We start from the raw sequence: 21,560 nt of genomic DNA, 5'->3' as shown, positions 1-21,560 counted from the left end.
AAACGAAGAAAAACGTAATATTTGTTTCATAAAGCCAATTATATGTTGTTGTTTTTTTGACAGCCACACTTTCTATATAAAACAAATATGTTGGCTTATGATATTTCACTTTTCTGGTAGATTCTACATTCAGAGTCCCATTTTATAAACGCTCATATGTTAAAGGACATGGTAGCAATCCATCAGAGGAACATTGAGGGTCCAATCGTAGGTAAAGATACATTTTTCAACCTTTTTTTTAAAAAAAAAAAAAGGAGTGGGAGGGGTAGATTTGCTACACTTTGTGCCTCATTTTGGCGGGCTGGATAAAACCATGTCGCGGGCCGGATGTGGCCCGCTGGCCGTATTTTGGGCATCACTGATATATATTAAGAATATGAATGTGCCTTTAATCTAGACTTCATACAAGTTTTATACCAAAGCGGAAAAAATTCAAATTTCGGAAGCTAACAGTTGTAGAACTGCTTGTCATCCAATCAAAGTGTTGATGGATGTCACAGTGATGAGCAGATCTATCAGACTACGAGTTATTGAAGTCTGCAAACCTCTAGATATTCCATTAGATTTATGTCAAGAAACTCATCATTGCATCTTACCGAAGAAGCATTGCCCGACAGTTTATAACGTCTTTTTATTTTCTAAACCTCATCAGATTGTATTGTTCCATTTCCCGCAAGACCTAAAGGGATAAACAGTTTCAAAACAAGCAAAATAAAAAAAAATCATAAAAAAAATTAAAAAAATAAAGCTTATCTAAGGGAAATATCTTCGCATTTACAATTATATCTCTAAATTATCTCTCAATAATGTAAACGCTATTTCCCTTATTAAATTTTTAAAAATTATCATTAATTAATTGACAAATTAGTTAATTTGTAACAAAATAAATTGTTTTATGTACAATAACTCCGAGAATAGGTGTCGTAGACATATCGACTACAATCATCTAAGGGGACCAAACCCTTCTTATTAAGCCATATCTGTGAATACTGAAGGGTTAATTTGCCTTGCTGGTACCAAAAAAATAATTAATTACCATTATTTAATGGAATAATTAGTTTATATTTTAAAATTGATTCATGTTTTCCCTTCGACAATAAATAATTGTGCGTGGTAAAAAAACGCTTAGAAACTTTTTACCAGACAGACAGATAGACAGACAGTCAGGGTGAATTGATATAAGCTTTTAAAAACAACAACTGATTTGTATTCCTGACTTTGGCATTGTTTTCTATTCGTCTCAAAAACTTAAAATAGAAATCTTGGTTTAAAAAAAATTCCGGTACGTTGAAACGGTAGAACATTAATTAGCAAACCACTTCACAAAACATCTTGCAACGTCACTCAAATACAAAACAAAACAAGTTAGATACAAGCTCAATGTCCACTCTTAACAGACAGCGTTCCATTATCGGCCATTGTCGTAATTGAGAAGTAAATAAGAAATGTTTTCGATTTCGTTGTAGATGCAAAGCAAAAGTTGTAGTCCACACACACACACACACTCACACGTACTCTTACAAACACCGTAAAGTTTCATATGATGCATTTTTTTTTTCTCTTTTTATTTGATTCCTTTTCAGATAAATATTGTAGTCACTGAACTAGGTTTCAGATAAATATTGCAGTCACTGAACTAGGTTTCAGATAAATATTGCAGTCACTGAACTAGGTTTCAGATAAATATTGCAGTCACTGAACTAGGTTTCAGATAAATATTGCAGTCACTGAACTAGGTTTCAGATAAATATTGTAGTCACTGAACTAGGTTTCAGATAAATATTGTAGTCACTGAACTAGGTTTCAGATAAATATTGCAGTCACTGAACTAGGTTTCAGATAAATATTGCAGTCACTGAACTAGGTTTCAGATAAATATTGCAGTCACTGAACTAGGTTTCAGATAAATATTGCAGTCACTGAACTAGGTTTCAGATAAATATTGCAGTCACTGAACTAGGTTTCAGATAAATATTGCAGTCACTGAACTAGGTTTCAGATAAATATTGCAGTCACTGAACTAGGTTTCAGATAAATATTGCAGTCACTGAACTAGGTTTCAGATAAATATTGTAGTCACTGAACTAGGTTTCAGATAAATATTGCAGTCACTGAACTAGGTTTCAGATAAATATTGCAGTCACTGAACTAGGTTTCAGATAAATATTGCAGTCACTGAACTAGGTTTCAGATAAATATTGCAGTCACTGAACTAGGTTTCAGATAAATATTGCAGTCACTGAACTAGGTTTCAGATAAATATTGCAGTCACTGAACTAGGTTTCAGATAAATATTGTAGTCACTGAACTAGGTTTCAGATAAATATTGCAGTCACTGAACTAGGTTTCAGATAAATATTGCAGTCACTGAACTAGGTTTCAGATAAATATTGCAGTCACTGAACTAGGTTTCAGATAAATATTGCAGTCACTGAACTAGGTTTCAGATAAATATCGTAGTCACTGAACTAGGTTTCAGATAAATATCGTAGTCACTGAACTAGGTTTCAGATAAATATTGTAGTCACTGAACTAGGTTTCAGATAAATATTGTAGTCACTGAACTAGGTTTCAGATAAATATTGTAGTCACTGAACTAGGTTTCAGATAAATATTGTAGTCACTGAACTAGGTTTCAGATAAATATCGTAGTCACTGAACTAGGTTTCAGATAAATATTGTAGTCACTGAACTAGGTTTCAGATAAATATTGTAGTCACTGAACTAGGTTTCAGATAAATATTGTAGTCACTGAACTAGGTTTCAGATAAATATTGTAGTCACTGAACTAGGTTTCAGATAAATATCGTAGTCACTGAACTAGGTTTCAGATAAATATTGTAGTCACTGAACTAGGTTTCAGATAAATATCGTAGTCACTGAACTAGGTTTCAGATAAATATCGTAGTCACTGAACTAGGTTTCAGATAAATATTGTAGTCACTGAACTAGGTTTCAGATAAATATTGTAGTCACTGAACTAGGTTTCAGATACATATCGTAGTCACTGAACTAGGTTTCAGATAAATATTTTACCCGCTAAGTACAGCAAAAGTGAGTGCTTCACCTGAAGGCAGAAGTGAGCTGGTCATGTGACAGCAGAAATGAGCGGTTCATGTGACAGAGGAATTGAGCTGCTCATGTGACTGCAGAAGTGAGCTGGTCATGTGACTGCTGAAGTGAGCTATTCATGTATCGTTGACGTCATACCTACCTCTTCCTGCCTGCAAAGTTTTCGGATTCAGCCGCCTACTGCCGAGTACTGATTGAGTTCAGGACTTGAAAGAAGTGAACAGGGTAGAGAGATCAGAGCCAACTAAGAAAGAGACGAAAAAAAATCAAACAATGAAAGAAACCAACAAGAAACATAATCTCCTAAATTTGATACGGGTGTCAGAAATGAGCTTAGAAGCACTTTCGATGACTTAAGCTCTAAGCGTTGAGGCGTCGTCCCAATGTATTCAAGTAGGTCTAGACAACCAATATCGGAAGGACAGAAGTTGTGTAGACGTTTCAAAGCCTTGGACACTTTGATTCTGTCTGTTGTCTGTAAGATGAAAAGATCAACCATTGTCTACCAAACTTGTACAAGTTATAGGGAAAGTATTGTTTTATGTGGAAAAATGTAAAAAAAAATGGAAGTGTTATCATAAAGTGTTTGGCACTGGTCATTATAGTGTCAATATTCTGCCAGTGTCACATGGTGTAATGACACGTCACGTGCTCTCATCAAGAAAAATTTTGTTTTTTCTTAAATAATTGTTTCCCTTTGCTGAAAGACCATATTAGAAGAGGTAATACACACGCTTTCACAAGGCTTATTTTTATTTCAAACACTTTTTTTTAGATCCACAAGCTCATGAACTTGAGATAAAGAACACACTAAAAAAAAAAACACTTACTCTCTAATTTCTAATTATGGAACTTGATCACATACGATTTGGAGATATTCGATAATAAAACTTAACCAAACTAAACCTGACTTTCAGAATGACAGAGACAAGTGATTTTTTTTTTCATTCTAGCGCAATTAAATATAAAAAAATCAAGCGCAACTAAATCATCACTTAGCAAGACTTACTTATCCATTCGTTTTGCAAACTAAGACAACAGCATCACCTCGACCTTCAATGTTAGCAAATTTGTGGAATGTTTGCACCAAGGCAGCCAGTGTTCAGAGGTGAAGGTCGAATTGAAACTGGAACGTCACAGATGATCCACTTAGACGTTCCTCGATTGACTGCGATGCAGATTCGAAAACAACAACAGCGGAACTCAATCGACAAAACGATAATTGGAACTTTTGATTCTAACACTCTGTCTAAACTACACAAGGACAATGACTTCTCCAAAGCACTGGGTTTCAATGCAATACAAGTGTCTTTATAAAGAAGTGGATTTAATGTGGATTTGAACTTTCTCCACCCGTACATAATCGATACTTACTAATCCTACGCTTCCGGAAGCAGTGCGAATAATCTTATTTTCTAGACTGCCACGACTATTGTATTAGCTTTTTGGGAATGCCCGTTTCCTATATCTTCGTGTCTATCATTTCGCTTATTTGAGTATTCGACAGTGAATAGTTGCTTAACAAGGCAGGTATATGTATATGATCAGAATTGCTATTTTTTTTTGTATTGCACATTCGCTCTGACGCTGGTATTAAGTCATTCAACTGGTAATCCTATTTAATCACAGTCTACGCAATGTACGCAATGTCCTCTTCTTGCTGCCCCTGCCTAAAAACACACACACAAAATCTACTTGGTTATCACGAGAAGTACGAAATGTGAGTCCTAAGGTTATTTTAATGCATGCGGCGGTAGTAGTCTTAAAAAAAAAGCTTTTTAGTCTTGGAAATTTGGGTCACCTGATGCGATCCAGTCAAATATAGTAAAGATGTGAAGTATTACGGACGTGAACTCAATAAGGCAATTAGAAGACTTTTTTCCCCCCTTATATCGGGCTGAGAAAATCCAGTTAAATAAACTAAACTACACCGGGGATTCGCTTTCAATACCCTTTGGTTGAGAAGCCAAGATTACGACCTCCTCCCACTCCCCCCCCTCGCCAGTTCGTGTTTCTTGAAAGAATGTCTTATACGTCGCCATGTTGAGGTTATCAAAGACCTTGATACACAAAGGCGTTAAGTGCATCTCTGTATGAGTCGGAACAGTTCAAGCTTTGATAGGCTGCGCCTGATGCTTACATAACCTGTGCGTTTGTCAGTCATACATTCTCTTTCAAGCCTCCGTTTCCCTCTGGAGCAATGACTCTATCTGCTGATAACTTATTGGCAGCTTTATGTGCACTATATAAGGGTTAACCTAAGCCTTTTTTTTAGAGGGTCATACTTTGTATGCATTTAGTTGTTGTTAGAGGTCTTTAAAAGGTCAAATCTACTTAGAAGTCATTTTGACACAATGGGTGTGATTATACTATACTTATTTATGATCTGAACGTGTAATACTAACTTGGCTTAGAAATGTGTGCGTGTGCGCGTCTGTGTAACTATTTATATTTGCAAATGTGGCATGCCATGTGGTAGAGGAGATGTCAGCTTATCGCCAGGACAACCCGTTGATATCTTGACATCTGAATTATCTTTCTGTCTATGGTCGCTACATCGCTGTAGTGTATCTTTGTTGTTATGTCAGTGTGTGGTGGTGCATGCATTGTCTATCTGATAGGAAAACAAAACAAATTCATTAAACACAGTCCGAGTGGATGCCTTTGTGTGTGTGTGTGAGAGAGAGAGAGTATGCGTCATCGGTCGTGTTGACATTAATAGCGCGCACACCCAAACACTCTCTGTGCTTCACGTGTAAACTCATTATTTACCTGAGCTTACATGATTGAAGTGCTAGATTATTAGACTGTCGGTGCTAATGATCTTTTCTCTAATTACAAGTGCCTACCTTGAAAGCCATAAAGCCAAAATCTTAAAATCATAAGCAAACCTTGAGCAGCACACACCACGCTCTCACACGCTTAGGTCTACACACACACACACACACACTCAACAACAACCAATAATAGAAGATAACGTTGTTTTTTTAAGGGATGGGGAATTTTGTAAATAATTCAGATTTCTAATGTGATAGGTTCAGACTGACATTATTGGTGAAACACAGTACTAGATGTCATTGAGATGGCCAACACAACTGTACTAGTATTAAAGGTATTCGCTTAACCAGGTTTCTGTCTCGGAGGAAAAGGTGGGTGAGGACGGAGGTAACAAATGTTCCATTGTTTTTAATCTTACATTCATTCATTGTTTTAGGGGAAAAAATCAGTCGCTCAAGTCAAACATTTTTACTAATTTACAACGCAATGCTCACTTTTTTTTTTTCAAGATCGGTTATAATTGACCTCATTCATTTTTCTTTTGCATTGCATAAAGCACATTTTGAGTGACCTTGAACTACGATAGAAGGACAATGACACTGTCACAACATAGTTCTGTTGATTATTTGTTTGCAAAGTTTTTTACATATCCTCTGGAGTCTTTTGCTTGTACCATCCACGTCAAGCACGCCAAACTTCAGTTTCTTCCCGCCACCTACCCCATCATGAAGAGCGCACACTGAACTTCTTTGTTAAGTTACGGACCCAGGCAGCGTCAACAAAAACAACCCAGCAGCCAGTTGAATCACCCAGAGTATATGGTCTCCTATAAAGATGTAACTAAAACACTGGCTTCGCTCGACTGACTGGGCATAGCAAAGGGATGGGAATCTACATGCTTCAAGCAATCAATGCACGCTGACATTCTGTGCAAGTTATCTGTTTATCCTATTACCATTATTAACTTTTTTTTTCCTTTTTTAACTTTCGGTAGCAAAAAATATAATCAGAGTCGGAAGAACATGGAGAAATAAATTGCTATAATCGCCATCATTATCCTATGGTTGGGGCAGGCTTTATTGCCTACCGTTTATTGTACCACACAATGAATGGGTTGACATCGATAGCACAACTTTTGTACGTTGCAGGTTCCAAAGTATTGACGTAGCAACACCGTTTTCTTGTAGATCCTAGTTTGTCATGCCACAGCAGGTAAAACAACATGAAAATAAACTTATCCCCGTATTTTCTAACTGTGGAATCTAAACTTTAGCAGTGTAATCGACAAGCCTTCTCGCTTTGTTTGAGGTCTAAATCACCTTCTTATAGAACCATTAACTAACAATAGCCAGAAATCACTATGACCCTAAACTTGAGGCACAGTTCCCCATCTATTTAACAAGCCAGAAATAACCAGAACCCTAAACTTGAGGCAGAGTTCCCCATCTATTTAACAGACTCACATGTCGACATCTCTTCTCCACGCTTGTCGCACTTAAAAAAAAAAAGTGGCATGGGTAGACTAAAGGAGAGATGTTGCGGTCCAGAATCTAGTCGACCGATATCATTCAACTTCCGGTTCCATAGGTCTGTCTGGTTTTTCTGTTGTGTTTTGTTGTTGTGTTTCCTCGTGGCCTAAAAGACGTAACATCCGGCATCTCTAATTTGATGAAGTACTTAACGACTAAAGATCAATGTCGGCGTAGGGATTTAAAATGTCGAGAGCCGGGGAGCAGGGATTGATTTATTATACACTACACTTCTGTGTAAGTCCAGTGAAAGTAATAAGGCTTGGTTATAAAGCTTGTCTCAGGACACTCTAGCTAGCGTTGGCCACTGGTGAACTTTTGATATTTAAACACACAAGTTGGATAGCTAAGTCTTTTATATACTTTCATTACATATATTCCAGTGCTAAAACGTTAGTTTTAATAGGCTGTAAAGAGGATTGCAAACTGTAATGTTTTATAGTAACTAATAGAATGAGCTCGTGGAAAACTGTAATCTTTCAATTATTTTAACAAGATATTTATAGCTAGCAGTCTTCTCGGAACAATTAGTGCAACGAAACAATTTTAAAAAAATAATAAAAAAAAAAACTAACAAGAAAGTTAGCAAGACCTAAATGCATCGAGATTCTAGAGGAATGACCAGAATGAGATAACACATAGCCTGAAAGTGAATGTGCATACAAAGAATCTCACATCGGGAATGCTGACACTTCCTTGGGCCGCCTGCATTTTGTTTGTTGCTCGTATACAATACTACTCTATAACACGAGGAATGCTGTCCAGTTTGGTCAAATCAGAACGGCAGATAGTCTAAATTACAGTGACAATGAAGATGCTGGTTTATAGAGATGCTGGAATAACAACGACCATGGATTGTTTAGCAGGAACTCTAACGGGGGTTCGGCATAAGCGACGTTTTGAATAGAACTTGACAAATAACTTCGCTTAGTTCCAGCCTAACAAATAGTTTGATGACATAGCCCTTCATGTTCCGTACAGAATGAGAGTGTGGGTGGAAGGGAGGGAGCTAGAGCATAGAAAACAAGCGAAATATAAAAATATAAACACAAGCGTATCAACTATATCTCTCAATAATGTAGAATTTATTTATCTTTTTCGATATCATACAAAATAATTAATTACCAGTGATTTATTGACTAATTGGTTATTTTTTTAAAAACTGATTCATGTTTTGTTAGGTACAATAACTTGTCAATAACTAATTGTGTAAAGTTTCAACTTGATCCGAGAATGGGTGTGGTAGAAATAACGTGTTCAAAATTTGTACCAGACAAACAGACAGACAGACAGAGTGTGTTGATATAAGCATTGCAAACAATGTTTCATTGAACCACGATAGAACTTACAGATACATAAGCATTTTGAAATTATATATATAATGGCTTCGTATATTCAAACTAACATCTAATTTCAGATTATCTGAAACTAATACATAAGCTCCAATGACTTTTTAAAATATAAATGAAAAGTCTCAACAACACTATAATAATGCTGTCCTTCAGTAATGATGTCATACAGGTTTACTGCCTTTATTGACTCCTTCTTATACAACATTCGAATACATTTTGTTTCTTTTTGTTTCAATTTGATTCCGCCGCTATCTCTCTTTAAGTAGCCCTTCTCTTTGCTAAACCTTATCACAAGTACTTAAGTTTGTTGTTCTCTCTTCTTTAGAACTGGAGTCAGCTATGACCATAGTTTCTTATGCCAATTGCCTTGCAGTGTGCCTCAGATTATCCCCACATGTACGACAGATTGAGAAACGCTAAATTAAGTAAAGCCTGGCAGATGTGGATGCTTTTCTTTTTAAAACAATCAACAGTGGAAAATTGTTGTCTAAGGCTGCGAGACAAAAATTGTTTTTAAGATAGAAAAAAAAGGAGGGGCTGTAAGGGGACGGAGAGGTTGCTGGGACGCCCATTTCTGTCCTTTGGTACAGGTCGTGTCCCAAACGTTTACACTAGAAACTGAATAGCAATAGAAAGACGAAGCATGAAGTGTCAATTATCCTTGACTTGAATGATACATTAACATGTCTGCCATGAGGTACTGACGTGCTGCAAATATCAAGCTGCTATTGGCGTACACTCTGTGCCTGAAGGCGAGATCACTCAGTTCTTTGTGACTGACGGACACGCTGGCAGAGGAAAGTTTTTCACCATTCTCTGAAAATCATTTCCCGCTTAGCATGCATCCAGTCAAGGATCAGATGGAAACTTTCTACACCTCTACCTCTACCCAACTCCTAAAATGTCGATTACCAAGTCTTATACAATTCACAATTTATCTTAACATCGTTTTTTTATTTTTTTTACACTTTAAAATTGTTACAGCAAATTTAAAAAAGCAAACTAATATTTATTTTACATATTTATGTAATACATATACGTATCTACAGGATAGGAACTTTGTCCTTAAAACTATATCTACCAATAAATGTACAAGTTATATCCGTTATTCGATATCAAACAAAATATTTAATTACCAATAGTTCATTGACTAATTTGGTATCCGTGTTTATTGATTCATTTTTTTGTTATGTACAATAAATAATTATTGAAAGTATCAACTCAATCGGAGAATACGTGAAGGAGAAATAGCGTTAACAATTATTTAAGGGAACTAAACAAAACAAATTTAAACATATCTGTGAATACTGAAGTACTAGTTTCCCTTGTTGCTATTAAACAAAATAATGAATTACCAGTAATTAATTGTCTTATTGGTTGCATTTTCTTTATTGATTCATGTCTTGTCTAAGTCAAAGAATAGTTGTGCTAGGTTTCAGCTTGATCCGAGAATAGGTGTGAGAAAAATAACGTGTGCACACTTTTTACCATACAGGAAGTCAGAAAGACAGAGTGAGTCGATAAAAACTTTGTAAAAAAAATCATTTTAACATTGGGTCGACTAGATCTGCCATTACTTAAGTAGTTCTGTTTAGTAGCAAAAAGACACCGGCTAGCTAAAGGTTTTAGTTTTATTCAACTACTTTTATCACTTTATGGAGTCAGTGGATAGTCATACACCATCAACGCTACCAACTCTATCAAATCACCACTGTATACACCATCAACACCACCAGTTTATATCAAATCACCACTGTATACACCATCAACGCTACCAACTCTATCAAATCACCACTGTATACACCATCAACACCACCAATTTATATCAAATCACCACTGTATACACCATCAACACCACCAGTTTATATCAAATCACCACTGTATACACCATCAACACCACCAGTTTATATCGAATCACCACTGTATACACCATCAACACCACCAGTTTATATCGAATCACCACTGTATACACCATCAACACCACCAGTTTATATCGAATCACCACTGTATACACCATCAACACCGCCAGTTTATATCAAATCACCACTGTATACACCATCAACACCACCAGTTTATATCGAATCACCACTGTATACACCATCAACACCGCCAACTCAATCAACACATTACCACTGCATACACCATCAACACTAACTCTATCAACAAATCAACACTGCATACATCAACAACAACTCTATCAACAAATCACCACTGCATACATCAACAACAACTCTATCAACAAATCAACACTGCATACATCAACAACAACTCTATCAACAAATCACCACTGCATACATAATCGACGCTTCCAACTCTAACAGCACGTCACTACATACTCCATACACTCGACCACCTATATCAACACATCACCACTGCATGCACCATCAACATCACCACATGCACTCACCCCCCCCTCCCCCGCTACATTGTGTTGACGACTTGGATCTGCTGAATGAGTCAGTCAGTCTCAACATATAATCACACGTACGCGAGACATCTGTTGAACACAACGGTATTCAATGCGATGGACATTATGAACAATAAAATAGAGATGAACACTTCACCGTGCTACAAAACCAATCTCTGATAATGATTTGTCTCATTTTTGTTTAGAAATTATTATTTTTTTTTTTGGGGGGGGGGGGGACATTTAGTTTTGCAGTTTAAATAAGTCGAAAAAAAAATCTTTTTGAAGCCAATTCTGAGCTACCTTATCTTCTTATCTTATATAATACAGACGCTACTTCAAAAAAGAAAATGATTACGTCCTACGTGTCATGCATTCAGTCATGCATATTAACCAATGACTTAAATTCTGCCAAGTCACTGGTTTTCCTGGCTAGTTCAGGCAACCCATTCCATGCTCTAATAGCACTAGGGAAGAAGGAGTATTTGAATAAATTTGTCCTAGCATATGGAACGGGGAATATTCCTCTATTTTTGTGTCTTTCAGAGTATTTTATTAAATTTTGTTTTTGTATTTGAAGATTATGGTTCAATGTTTTATGTATAATTACTACTTTACTTTTGAGTCTTTTGTCCTGAAGGCTTTCTAAATTTAGTGATTTTACCAAAGGTTGTTACTCTAGTCAAATGTGAATATTCGTTTGTTATGAATCTCAATGCTCTATTTTGTGTCTGTTCCAGTTTCTTAATCTGTTTTCTTGAGTTGAGGGGTCCCAAACGGAGGATGCATATTCTTTTATTGGCCTAACCAAGGCTATGATTCTAAATATAAATTTCAATTAAAAACAAGCAAAAGAAAAAATACTTTTTAAAATCCAGAACATATATAAGGGGAAATAACACTAATTACTATCATTTATCTGAAAATTTCATGGTTTATTAGTTTCCTTTCTGCTATATGAAACAAAATTAATTAATTAGTACTAAATGATTAACTAATTGGTTAATTTTTTGATTGATTCGTGTATTGTTATCGTCCTATGAGTAATGATGCAAAGTTTCAACTTTATCCCAGAATAGGAAGAGAAAAAACGTGTCAAAACGTAATAATCTCTCACTAAGTAGCAGTTAGTAGCTGCCTTATTTCGAAATAAAACAAAAAATTAATCACCAACATTTAATTAACCAATTTTGTAGTTTTTTCTTTTATTGATTCATGTCTTGTCAGGTTCAATAAATAATTGTGCAAAGTTTTAACTTTATTCAAGAATGGGAAATGGGAGAAAATACATGTTCAAACGTTTTACCAGACAGACAGAAACATTGCTATAAGCTTTGTAAACACAATGTGTTTCCTTTTTTTGATGACATATTGCAGGCTTACATAATGCAGAAAAGTTTTTGCTATAATAAAGTTACAAGTATTAAATTAATTTTTTTTAAATCATTGTCACACCGGCAGATTTCACAATGTACATTTACATTATTTCTGTTGTAATGAATAAAGAAGGACAAATATAACGTACTGTTCAACACAAGTATACAATGAGTTTGCAATGTAAGCAAGAAGTACGAGAAAATAGTGTTGTTGTTGTTTTTACAGAAAAGTGTAGATTTGTTTTGTAATAACATTGTTAGAAACACGGGATCAAAGTTGACATAAAATCTACCCAAACATTTATAACCAACAAACCAACAAAACAAAGTTGTGAAGTCTACAAACACAATGGCTAAACGTTCTTTACACTGGACAAATAAGAAGAAGAGTCTAGAGTTGTAAAGCTACTGACGTAACACCAGGCTAAGTCCGTGGGTCGAGGCTGCCTTAATAGGAAATTAATCTCTTGAAGAACTTTTTTAATATCACACTCATATTGAAAGTGTTTTAATTTCTTTACATTTCGCCCAATGAAAAATTAAAGTGGACTAGATTAACCGAGGGGTCATCCTGTCATATAGAGATGACCGAAACATTGAATTATTAACATTTAAAAAATACGAGTACCGTCCCCTTCCAAGTCAAGCTCTAGTCTTTCATTCCCTTACGTGGCCCCGGGGTGGAGGGGGGGGGGGGGTAGGAACCAAAACAAAAGGACAACCAAGTTTGAGTAACCGGGATTACATTTCATTATCCCAGCCGAATTAAAAGCACTGGTCGTCTGCCGGCCGAGCTGTTAACTGAGAACTTGATCCGATTAGTTGACTCTAGGACCTGGTTAGTCTCATTCACTTTCTCCGTGGCTGTCTCACACTCTCCCCTTCACTTGAAGTCACTATGTTAACTTAGATCTGGGCTTACAGACAGTCTATGAGACTTGAATAGGAATAAGTGCGTTTAGAAAGCCTGGTTCTTGCAGACATAAAGTTATATTAAATACATGCATTTAGAAAGCCTGGTTCTTGCAGACATAAAGTTATATTGAATACATGCATTTAGAAAGCCTGGTTCTTGCAGACATAAAGTTATATTAAATACATGCATTTAGAAAGCCTGGTTCTTGCAGACATAAAGTTATATTGAATACATGCATTTAGAAAGCCTGGTTCTTGCAGACATAAAGTTATATTAAATACGTGCATTTAGAAAGCCTGGTTCTTGTAGACATAAAGTTATATTAAATACGTGCATTTAGAAAGCCTGGTTCTTGCAGACATAAAGTTATATTAAATACATGCATTTAGAAAGCCTGGTTCTTGCAGACATAAAGTTATATTAAATACATGCATTTAGAAAGTCTGTTTCTTGCAGAAATAAGTTATGTTGAACACATGCATTTAGAAAATCTTAAGCTGGACTAGCTGTATGGAGCTAATGACCTTGCAAACACAAGAATGCAATGACTATACATTTACTTTTACACACATTCTTTCAGCTCAAACTGATCTGTTTCTCGAATTGGACGACTCTATTGAAAGAGAATGTTTGCATCCAGTAGGCCTAGACTACAGGGTGACCCATTACTTTGGCTTGAAATAGATTAAAAAAATAAAGGATGAATACATTTTTTTTCTTTTTTAATTTGTTAGCTAGTTTTCACTCCGTAGTATTAGACCTAGTCGCGATCTTTCTTTTTTTTTGTTTTTTTTTGTCTTCCCATGACGTCAACTTTCTTTCACCATCAATAGACCGGATTTTTATTTTTTTTATCTGGCCTCGACTTAGCCACATTGGCAGCAGTTTAATGGCATAGCCATAGCGGCTCATTACCTTCATCGCCTGTTGGCCAGGTTTTGTTATCCTTTAATAGGCACAGAAACGAGCTGTTCAATTCAGCTATGTAATGTCCTTGATAGGCCAAAATAATTGTCAATTTTCATTGTTTGAATACCGGGTTGTTTTTTTATAGTTTGAATATCATAATGAATTTATCTACACTACAACAAGCAAAGCCCTATTTTTGGCTTCCATTGTTAAATAGACATTGAAATACATTAACAGTGTGTGGTCAGAGCCAGTATCTAGCCTTGTTGACATTATACCAGTCTCCTCTGTGTTTTGTGAGCGTCTGTGTTAGTGGGTTTTTTTTTTCAATGTTTCTTCTAATTTGAATTAAAGACAATTGCGTAAGCTCATTTTAGGTCATGGTATCACATTGATTGGCCGAGTTCGATCAAGTCAGGTTAGGATTTTTCAAGAGGCTTTTTTTTTTTTCCGAGCCGACCATTTAAAAAAATCCCCATTTTAAAAGAGACATAAAGGTCTATGTAATTGAAAGTGTAAGAAGCGTGTAAGAAATGTGATGTAATAAACTGTTCATCAAATATCATCTCGGTTTCAATTAGCCAATAAAACACTTTGGATGTCTTTGTCTTAGTGTGTTTATATTCTACAGTGTATGTGTATTTGTATATTACCTTGAGTGTGATTATTGTAGAAACAATCTTTGGTGATCTAGATCTTTTCAACCTTTACATGTGCGACTTATAAAAGACCTTGAACCTCGAATTGAAAGTGTCATTATTAGTTTTCAACAGAGAAGAGTGGCAAACAGAGAAGGAAACTTTTTTTTTTGCAGTATGTCAATTTATTAAAATTGTATACTGTACAATAAAGCCTCCCTGACTTAATGGCATTGGGCAACATTTTTTAAAAATAATAAATAAATAAATAAATAGAATTTGGAATCCATCCATATTCATCTCTGCCTTAAAAAACAACAACAAACAATGTTTTTACTATTAAAAAACAACAACAAAATATGTTTTTACTATTAAAAAACAACAACAAACAATGTTTTTACTATTAAAAAAAACACCACCACCACAATATAAATGTGACCAAATCTTTAAAAAAAAACGAATTCGCTGTTTTTATTATAAGATGAACAAGCAAATATGGGCAAAAGGAGAACTTCATAACGCATGGTGCGATGCACTAAGACTTTTCTTCACATCGTACCTAACTCTAGATAATGTGCTTATAATTTATAGTTTAGTGCATTGACATGGTTTTTCTATTTGTTTTCTTGACAGTGTCTATGCAAGCTGTCCCAAGACTTGCTCAAGAAATGTACAACACGCGTGCAGGAAGGCAACCAAGAAGTGAGCACATTTGTGTTTGTGTTTGTAAGAAAAGAGATAGATGTAAAGTAAGAAAATAGAGATGTAAAGTAAAAAAAGAGATAGATGTAAAGTAAGAAAAGAGAGATGTAAAGTAAGAAAAGAGATAGGTGTAAAGTAAGAAAAGAGAGATGTAAAGTAAGAAAAGAGATAGGTGTAAAGTAAGAAAAGAGATAGATGTAAAGTAAGAAAAGAGATGTAAAGTAAGAAAAGAGATAGGTGTAAAGTAAGAAAAGAGAGATGTAAAGTAAGAAAAGAGATAGATGTAAACTAAAAAAGAGAGATGTAAAGTAAGAAAAGACATAGGTGTAAAGTAAGAAAAGAGATAGATGTAAAGTAAGAAAAGAGATAGATGTAAAGTAAGAAATGAGAGATGTAAAGTAAGAAAAGAGATAGATGTGAAGTAGAAAAGAGATAGCTGTGAAGTAGAAAAGAGATAGATGTAAAGTAAGAAAAGAGATAGATGTAAAGTAAGAAAAGAGAGATGTAAAGTAAGAAAAGAGATATATGTAAACTAAAAAAGAGAGATGTAAAGTAAGAAAAGAGATAGATGTAAAGTAAGAAATGAGATAGATGTAAAGTAAAAAGAGATAGATGTATAGTAAGAAAAGAGATAGATGTGAAGTAGAAAAGAGATAAATGTGACGTAGAAAAGAGATGTAAAGTAAGAAAAGAGATGTAAAGTAATAAAAAAGATAGATTACAGTAAGAAAAGAGATTGATGCAAAGTGAGAGAAGTAAGTTAAAAAAAAACTTGCGACATCTTTTCGGCAGATTATGTTAAGTTCATCTGTTTCTATATCAGACGGTTAAAAAGTTTGTCATGTGGCCAGCACAATGACCAACCGACTTTATTTTCTCCAACTAATGTCAGGTAAAAGAGATGGATGGATTCAGGGGCGTTTTAAGAATCCCGTAATTCAAAGTTAATGGTTTTACCATTCAGCCACCATATAAATTGTTTATGCTTGCTTCTACAAAAAATCTTACAAATAAGAAACACTTCATGTCACATCATGTAAGCATTGAATCCATTTGATGAACTCCATTCCAAGCCACTGAAATTGACAACGTTGGACTATGTTACATACATAAAAAACAAATCCTTGACCAGTTTGTTATCTCTGGGTTACTCCAGGGTATCTGTTTGATCTCAACTACTTGTAGTAGGATGGGAAAGAAGAATAGTCTTCATTTGCATTATTCAGACACAGTAGATGTTAGTCGTACCACTACACCCAAGTGTTTGTTATGTGATTTAGATACTAGCTCCGCACTTAGTCACGTAGTATCAACATTGGAAAAAGGGCGTTTTCAGGCCATAATGTTTATATTTTTTTTGTTTATTTTGTTTGGGAACGTCCGGACTTGGATGAAAAAGGGGGGGGGGAGTGAGGAATATGCGACAAGAAGACAAATAGCTCGATAAGCCTGGTCCCCCTCTCCTCTTTCCATTCCACTTCTGCCCATTTCCAATAGGTTGTACCACTTCCCCCCCCCCCCCCCACACACAGACGGCGCTGTTATTGAAGAAAACAGGTTGTGGATGCCGAACATGACCCGAGGACCAGTTATTATAGACCCATCTCTGCTTCAACGGCCGCGGGCGATGCTCTTTATAGCTAAACAGGGAAAGGATAACTCAGTTTTCTTTTTTTTTTCGTGTTTTAAAATCTTTTGATCTAAGCAGGCGATAATGAGAATTTATTAATTTCTAAGTCTCTTAATATTGGGTATTTTGGAATGCTTATTGTAGTATTGACTTCTTTTTATTGGTCTACGAGCAATAGGTTGGGGGGGGGGGGGCGGTACTGACCTAAATAAATAATCACTACCGGTCTTGCCTGGCAGACAATGCAATTTACGCATTAATTGTTTTCAATGGCGATGAATGTCATCGTAAGAGATCTAGATTTATGTGTGTCATCATAGATTTAAATATACCTTTGTCATCATAGATTTAGACTAGCTATATCATCACAGAGATCTACTACAACCTGTCGCCACAGAGATTGTGACCTACCTATGTCGTCATGCTTGGTTTAATAATTACAAAAAAAAAGCGTTCTTGCCTGATTCTGTCATGGTTAGTGGATATTTATCTTGGCTGCTGGCTGAAACCCGTCGTATATTAAATTCTTGTTAAAGATTGATTTTAATTTTTCTCGACGAAGATTTCTAATTGTGACGTTTATAAAGCAGACCAAGTTCAGAATTGAATTGACCATTGCTAGAGTAAACGTTGAAGGCAATTTCTCTAAGGCAGTGGTCTGCATTCCTTTTGACTTGGAGAGCAACAAAAATTGTAAAAAATCTCTGAGAGGGCCAAAACTTTTCTACAACATGTTATTCACCTTGGTCATTTTTGAGTGAGCATACATTTATAAGGAAAATACTTCAATACCTTTAAATTAATGATTTAAAAAAAATAGATCTTTGTACTTTAGGTACATAGGCCCATATACTAAAAATATCTGTACACTAAAAGTTTCAATATTAGTTGTAAGGGCACAAAGATTAAAGAAAAAAATTCATATTCCATTTTCTAGGACAAATTCGTACAAGGGCATGGGACGGGTTGCCTGAATCAGCCAGAAAACCAAAGACTTGGCAGAGTTTAAGTCTCTAATTAACATGTACGAATAGATTGACACATAGATACGCGTAGACAGTAGTTATCCTGTCTTAATTCATGACTGTATCTATCAGCTTTTAGAAATTTGTCAAATAAAGAATCGGAAAGTTAATGCACTATTTATACGACCAACAATTGATTCCAGCAGTCAGCTTTGCCGGCACCTGTTTAATATATGTATCAAAGTCGATTGACATTTCTCTTTGTTATAAGAACGTAGAATATCAACACTCATGCGAAGAAAGAAAACAAGTCAGAAGCTCTTAAATTTTTTTGTAATACTAAATAAAGCGATGTTTTCAGCAAGCTAGTTGAAATTAGAAGAGAGCGCTGAGTACTTCACATTATCCGCTACTACAATAGACACAGATACATAAACTTCCTGCAGATATCAGCAAACTATTTCATTAATGAAACTCTATAGTTGACTTTACTGTCTGTGTACATGACACGATTGAAGTACGTGCTTGCATCCCACTGAGTTCCAAACATTCATCAAAGATCTTTTTCAAAATACACTGGGTCATCCAGGTTCAAATATTGTCCAAAGTCAAATGCATTTACTCAGCGGTAAGTGCTGTGGCAAACAATAGGGTGAGCTCTTGTGGTCTCAGCTGCAACTAGGCACGAACGAAATCTAAGAGTTTAATGAATTCTTTCTCCACTTGACATTTTGTCGAATGCTGAACTTTTTGTTTATTGGCCTGGTCGTGATTGTGATTAAGAGATTTCTGTTTAAGTGTCTGCCTTGAAAAAAGTTAAACGTTGTTAAAGTCTCGATACAACAAAAATTGTGATAATGAACAACAATTTTTTCTGTAGTTCCTCACTATCTCCAGTTCAGTCAAGTGAAATGATATTATACCAGTCCAAAATAATAATAATAATAAGGCTTGTCTTCGAGTCCGAAGATAAATGAGGAATGCAGTATTTCTCGTGGCAACGCACCCCCAGCTTTGATTTTCTATTGACAAAAAAATAAATATAGATACCTTCTTTTTTTTTTCAAATTTATATACAATCTTTGTCTATTCTGTTGTGCCAGAGCTGTGATTTCTACTTGATTTGATTTGCTAGTTTCATGCGATCTTCAGGTTATAAACTTCCTGAATATTCGAATCTAGGACCTTCTAAAAAATAGTCCGCTGCTCATTCGACATGCCAAGACAGCCATATATTTTTCAATTAAACAAACTGTTCATTACTAACGTATGCATTTTATTATAATCGTTTATATAATGTATAGTTAGCAAACTCTTAGCCCCCCACCCCCCCTCCCCAGCCGGATGGTTAAAATAGTCATCATCGTATCAACTAAATATATAGGTTTCAAGATAGTCATGCTTTTTTTGTTGCGCAACATGGTTTGTGGTTTTAGGTTGCGGTAGTGATCAATTTTAAGGAGGTGGTGGCTGAATGTGTGTCTTCCTTGTGTTAGCAACCTTTTGTCAAGTAGTACTCTTGACTAGATCTCACGTGAGAATATTGTTGAGCATGGCCGGCGCTCGTTATAACATCTTCTACTTCATCAAGCACTCACTCCGCCAAGGAAAGGGGAAAGAGAACCGATACAAAGAAATGTGTGGCATTTAGATTGACAGCGATTTGTCACGACACGCCATTGAAGTCTTTTGCCTTGATTCTGATCGTTAAAAGCAATATATACATGTCATGTATAGCTCTCTGTGATGTGTTTGTAGACACGCCAATGTGATCCAGCTCTTCCAAGGGAACTGAAGACCTGATTTAGAGAAACAGATGAAAGAGTTACACACATATGAAATGTTGCCTACAGAACGTTATGTTTAGTGCAGGAGAGACATTTGAACCATTCTAATTAGGAGTAATGGTTTGTTAATGAGTCGCTGAACTTTGCGTTTTGGGTAACCTGGATTCTCCAAAGTTCTTTGATTCATCGTTTCCCCAGTCAAGGTCAAACGTTTGCAAATCTTTCTAGCACGTTATCCTGAAGTCTCTTCGCTGCATCCATTAGCCTTTTATTTTACGCCCAGTGTCGAACCAGTTTGTTCACACCATTTGAAAGCCAGAACTGTCTACCTAATTTTGAGTCAATTCGCTTATATTGAACTTTAGGACCCTGAAAAGCCCGTCTCCTCTTATATAGTTTTTGAAGCTGAGAGTTCAAGAATAGTCCCAACCGAATTAACGAAGTAATTATGGAAACTTCTTTCTGTTTACATTTTTCAGGCAACCTTGACGTGCACCCCACGTGACAATTAGTATCTCTCCGCCAAGCAAAATTTGATCAACAAACTGTCACAGCAGCAGCTTTCTCGATCAGCTCAATATGTTCAATGTGACATCACTCAAACTTTCTTTTGGAAGGATAGCGTGCCTCTTCAAAACTTCACGAATTAAAAAAAAAACAAAAAAAAAACAACTTAAACTCAGATTTGTTTGAGGAAAAAAAATCAACATGACGAAACGGATAGTTGTCATTCGTCTGAACCTTTAATTTGTCTTTGCATTTTGCTTCCTTTGCCACCATTGGAAAAAAAAAACCCGATGTTATTAATGGCAAGGGTTTTTGACACAAGATAGGTGTCTCACGTTTCTTGACCTCCTCCAACGCTAGAAAAACATAAGGGGATCAACTGACCGGTAGTCTTCACATTTTGACTTTTATGTCACGTTCTGTAAGCGTCAAGGTTTTAAGAAATGTGCAAACAGAAAGTTTATCTACACTGATTTCTAAAGAATTCACTATTTTACACATAAAAGATTAAACGTGTAAGGGGAGATAATTGGTTTCATGTACCGAAAGGTTGTAGAAGATTCTATTTCTAGACTTTGCTTGGAAGCCTATACAGGGGGAGACAAGCTTGTGTCTGGGTCCTTCAGTTAATAAATTACAAGCTTCATGTTTAATTCATCTGTGAATCTATTATTGACAATATTGTGTGTTCAATCTTTTTGTGATGCCTACTTGGAGAATGAAAGTGTTTTATTTAGTAAAGAGGATGTCTGCAATCTTTTCCCCTAAATAATTATTTGAAACATAATTTGGGTCATCAGCTCTAACTTCAAAGCATACCTAGACGTCAATCCTATCCTTACACTTTGTTACCACAAATAAAGTTGTTTCTAAAACATATACATTCGTCTCGAATCAACGTGAATTAAGGTAATACAAATGTTGTTCTTATTTATATAGATCCTTAGGACACCTATTTATTTAATATCGTACAAATTGATGGATAAGTTCGT

General features: G+C 35.6%; 2 protein-coding genes across 6 annotated transcripts in view; one reads left to right on the top strand and one right to left on the bottom strand.

The window, feature by feature from the left end:
- Positions 1-21,560, top strand: part of LOC106074717 (focadhesin-like) — a 256,547-nt gene that overhangs the window by 24,231 nt on the left and 210,756 nt on the right. For all 4 annotated transcript variants that reach the window (XM_056013337.1, XM_056013354.1, XM_056013344.1 and 1 more), the window contains one exon: positions 15,611-15,679. In XM_056013337.1, the coding sequence (XP_055869312.1) occupies positions 15,611-15,679 (69 nt within the window). The remainder of the gene's footprint in view (positions 1-15,610; positions 15,680-21,560) is intronic.
- The window catches only part of LOC106074694 (FMRFamide receptor-like), a 109,331-nt gene that overhangs the window by 6,710 nt on the left and 81,061 nt on the right, over positions 1-21,560 (bottom strand). The window contains exon 3 of one of the 2 annotated variants that reach the window (XR_008775161.1): positions 3,081-3,316. The exons of the other annotated variant lie outside the window; for it this stretch is intronic. The gene's annotated coding sequence lies outside the window, so the exon portion shown is untranslated. Of the gene's footprint in view, positions 1-3,080; positions 3,317-21,560 lie in introns of those variants that run through there. 2 annotated transcript variants of the gene reach the window in all.

Source organism: Biomphalaria glabrata, chromosome 1 (genome assembly GCF_947242115.1).
Source record: "Biomphalaria glabrata chromosome 1, xgBioGlab47.1, whole genome shotgun sequence".
NCBI lineage: Eukaryota > Metazoa > Mollusca > Gastropoda > Planorbidae > Biomphalaria > Biomphalaria glabrata.
The sequence above is the reverse complement of the archived record's forward strand: the minus strand, read 5'-3'. Positions and strand labels throughout refer to the sequence as shown.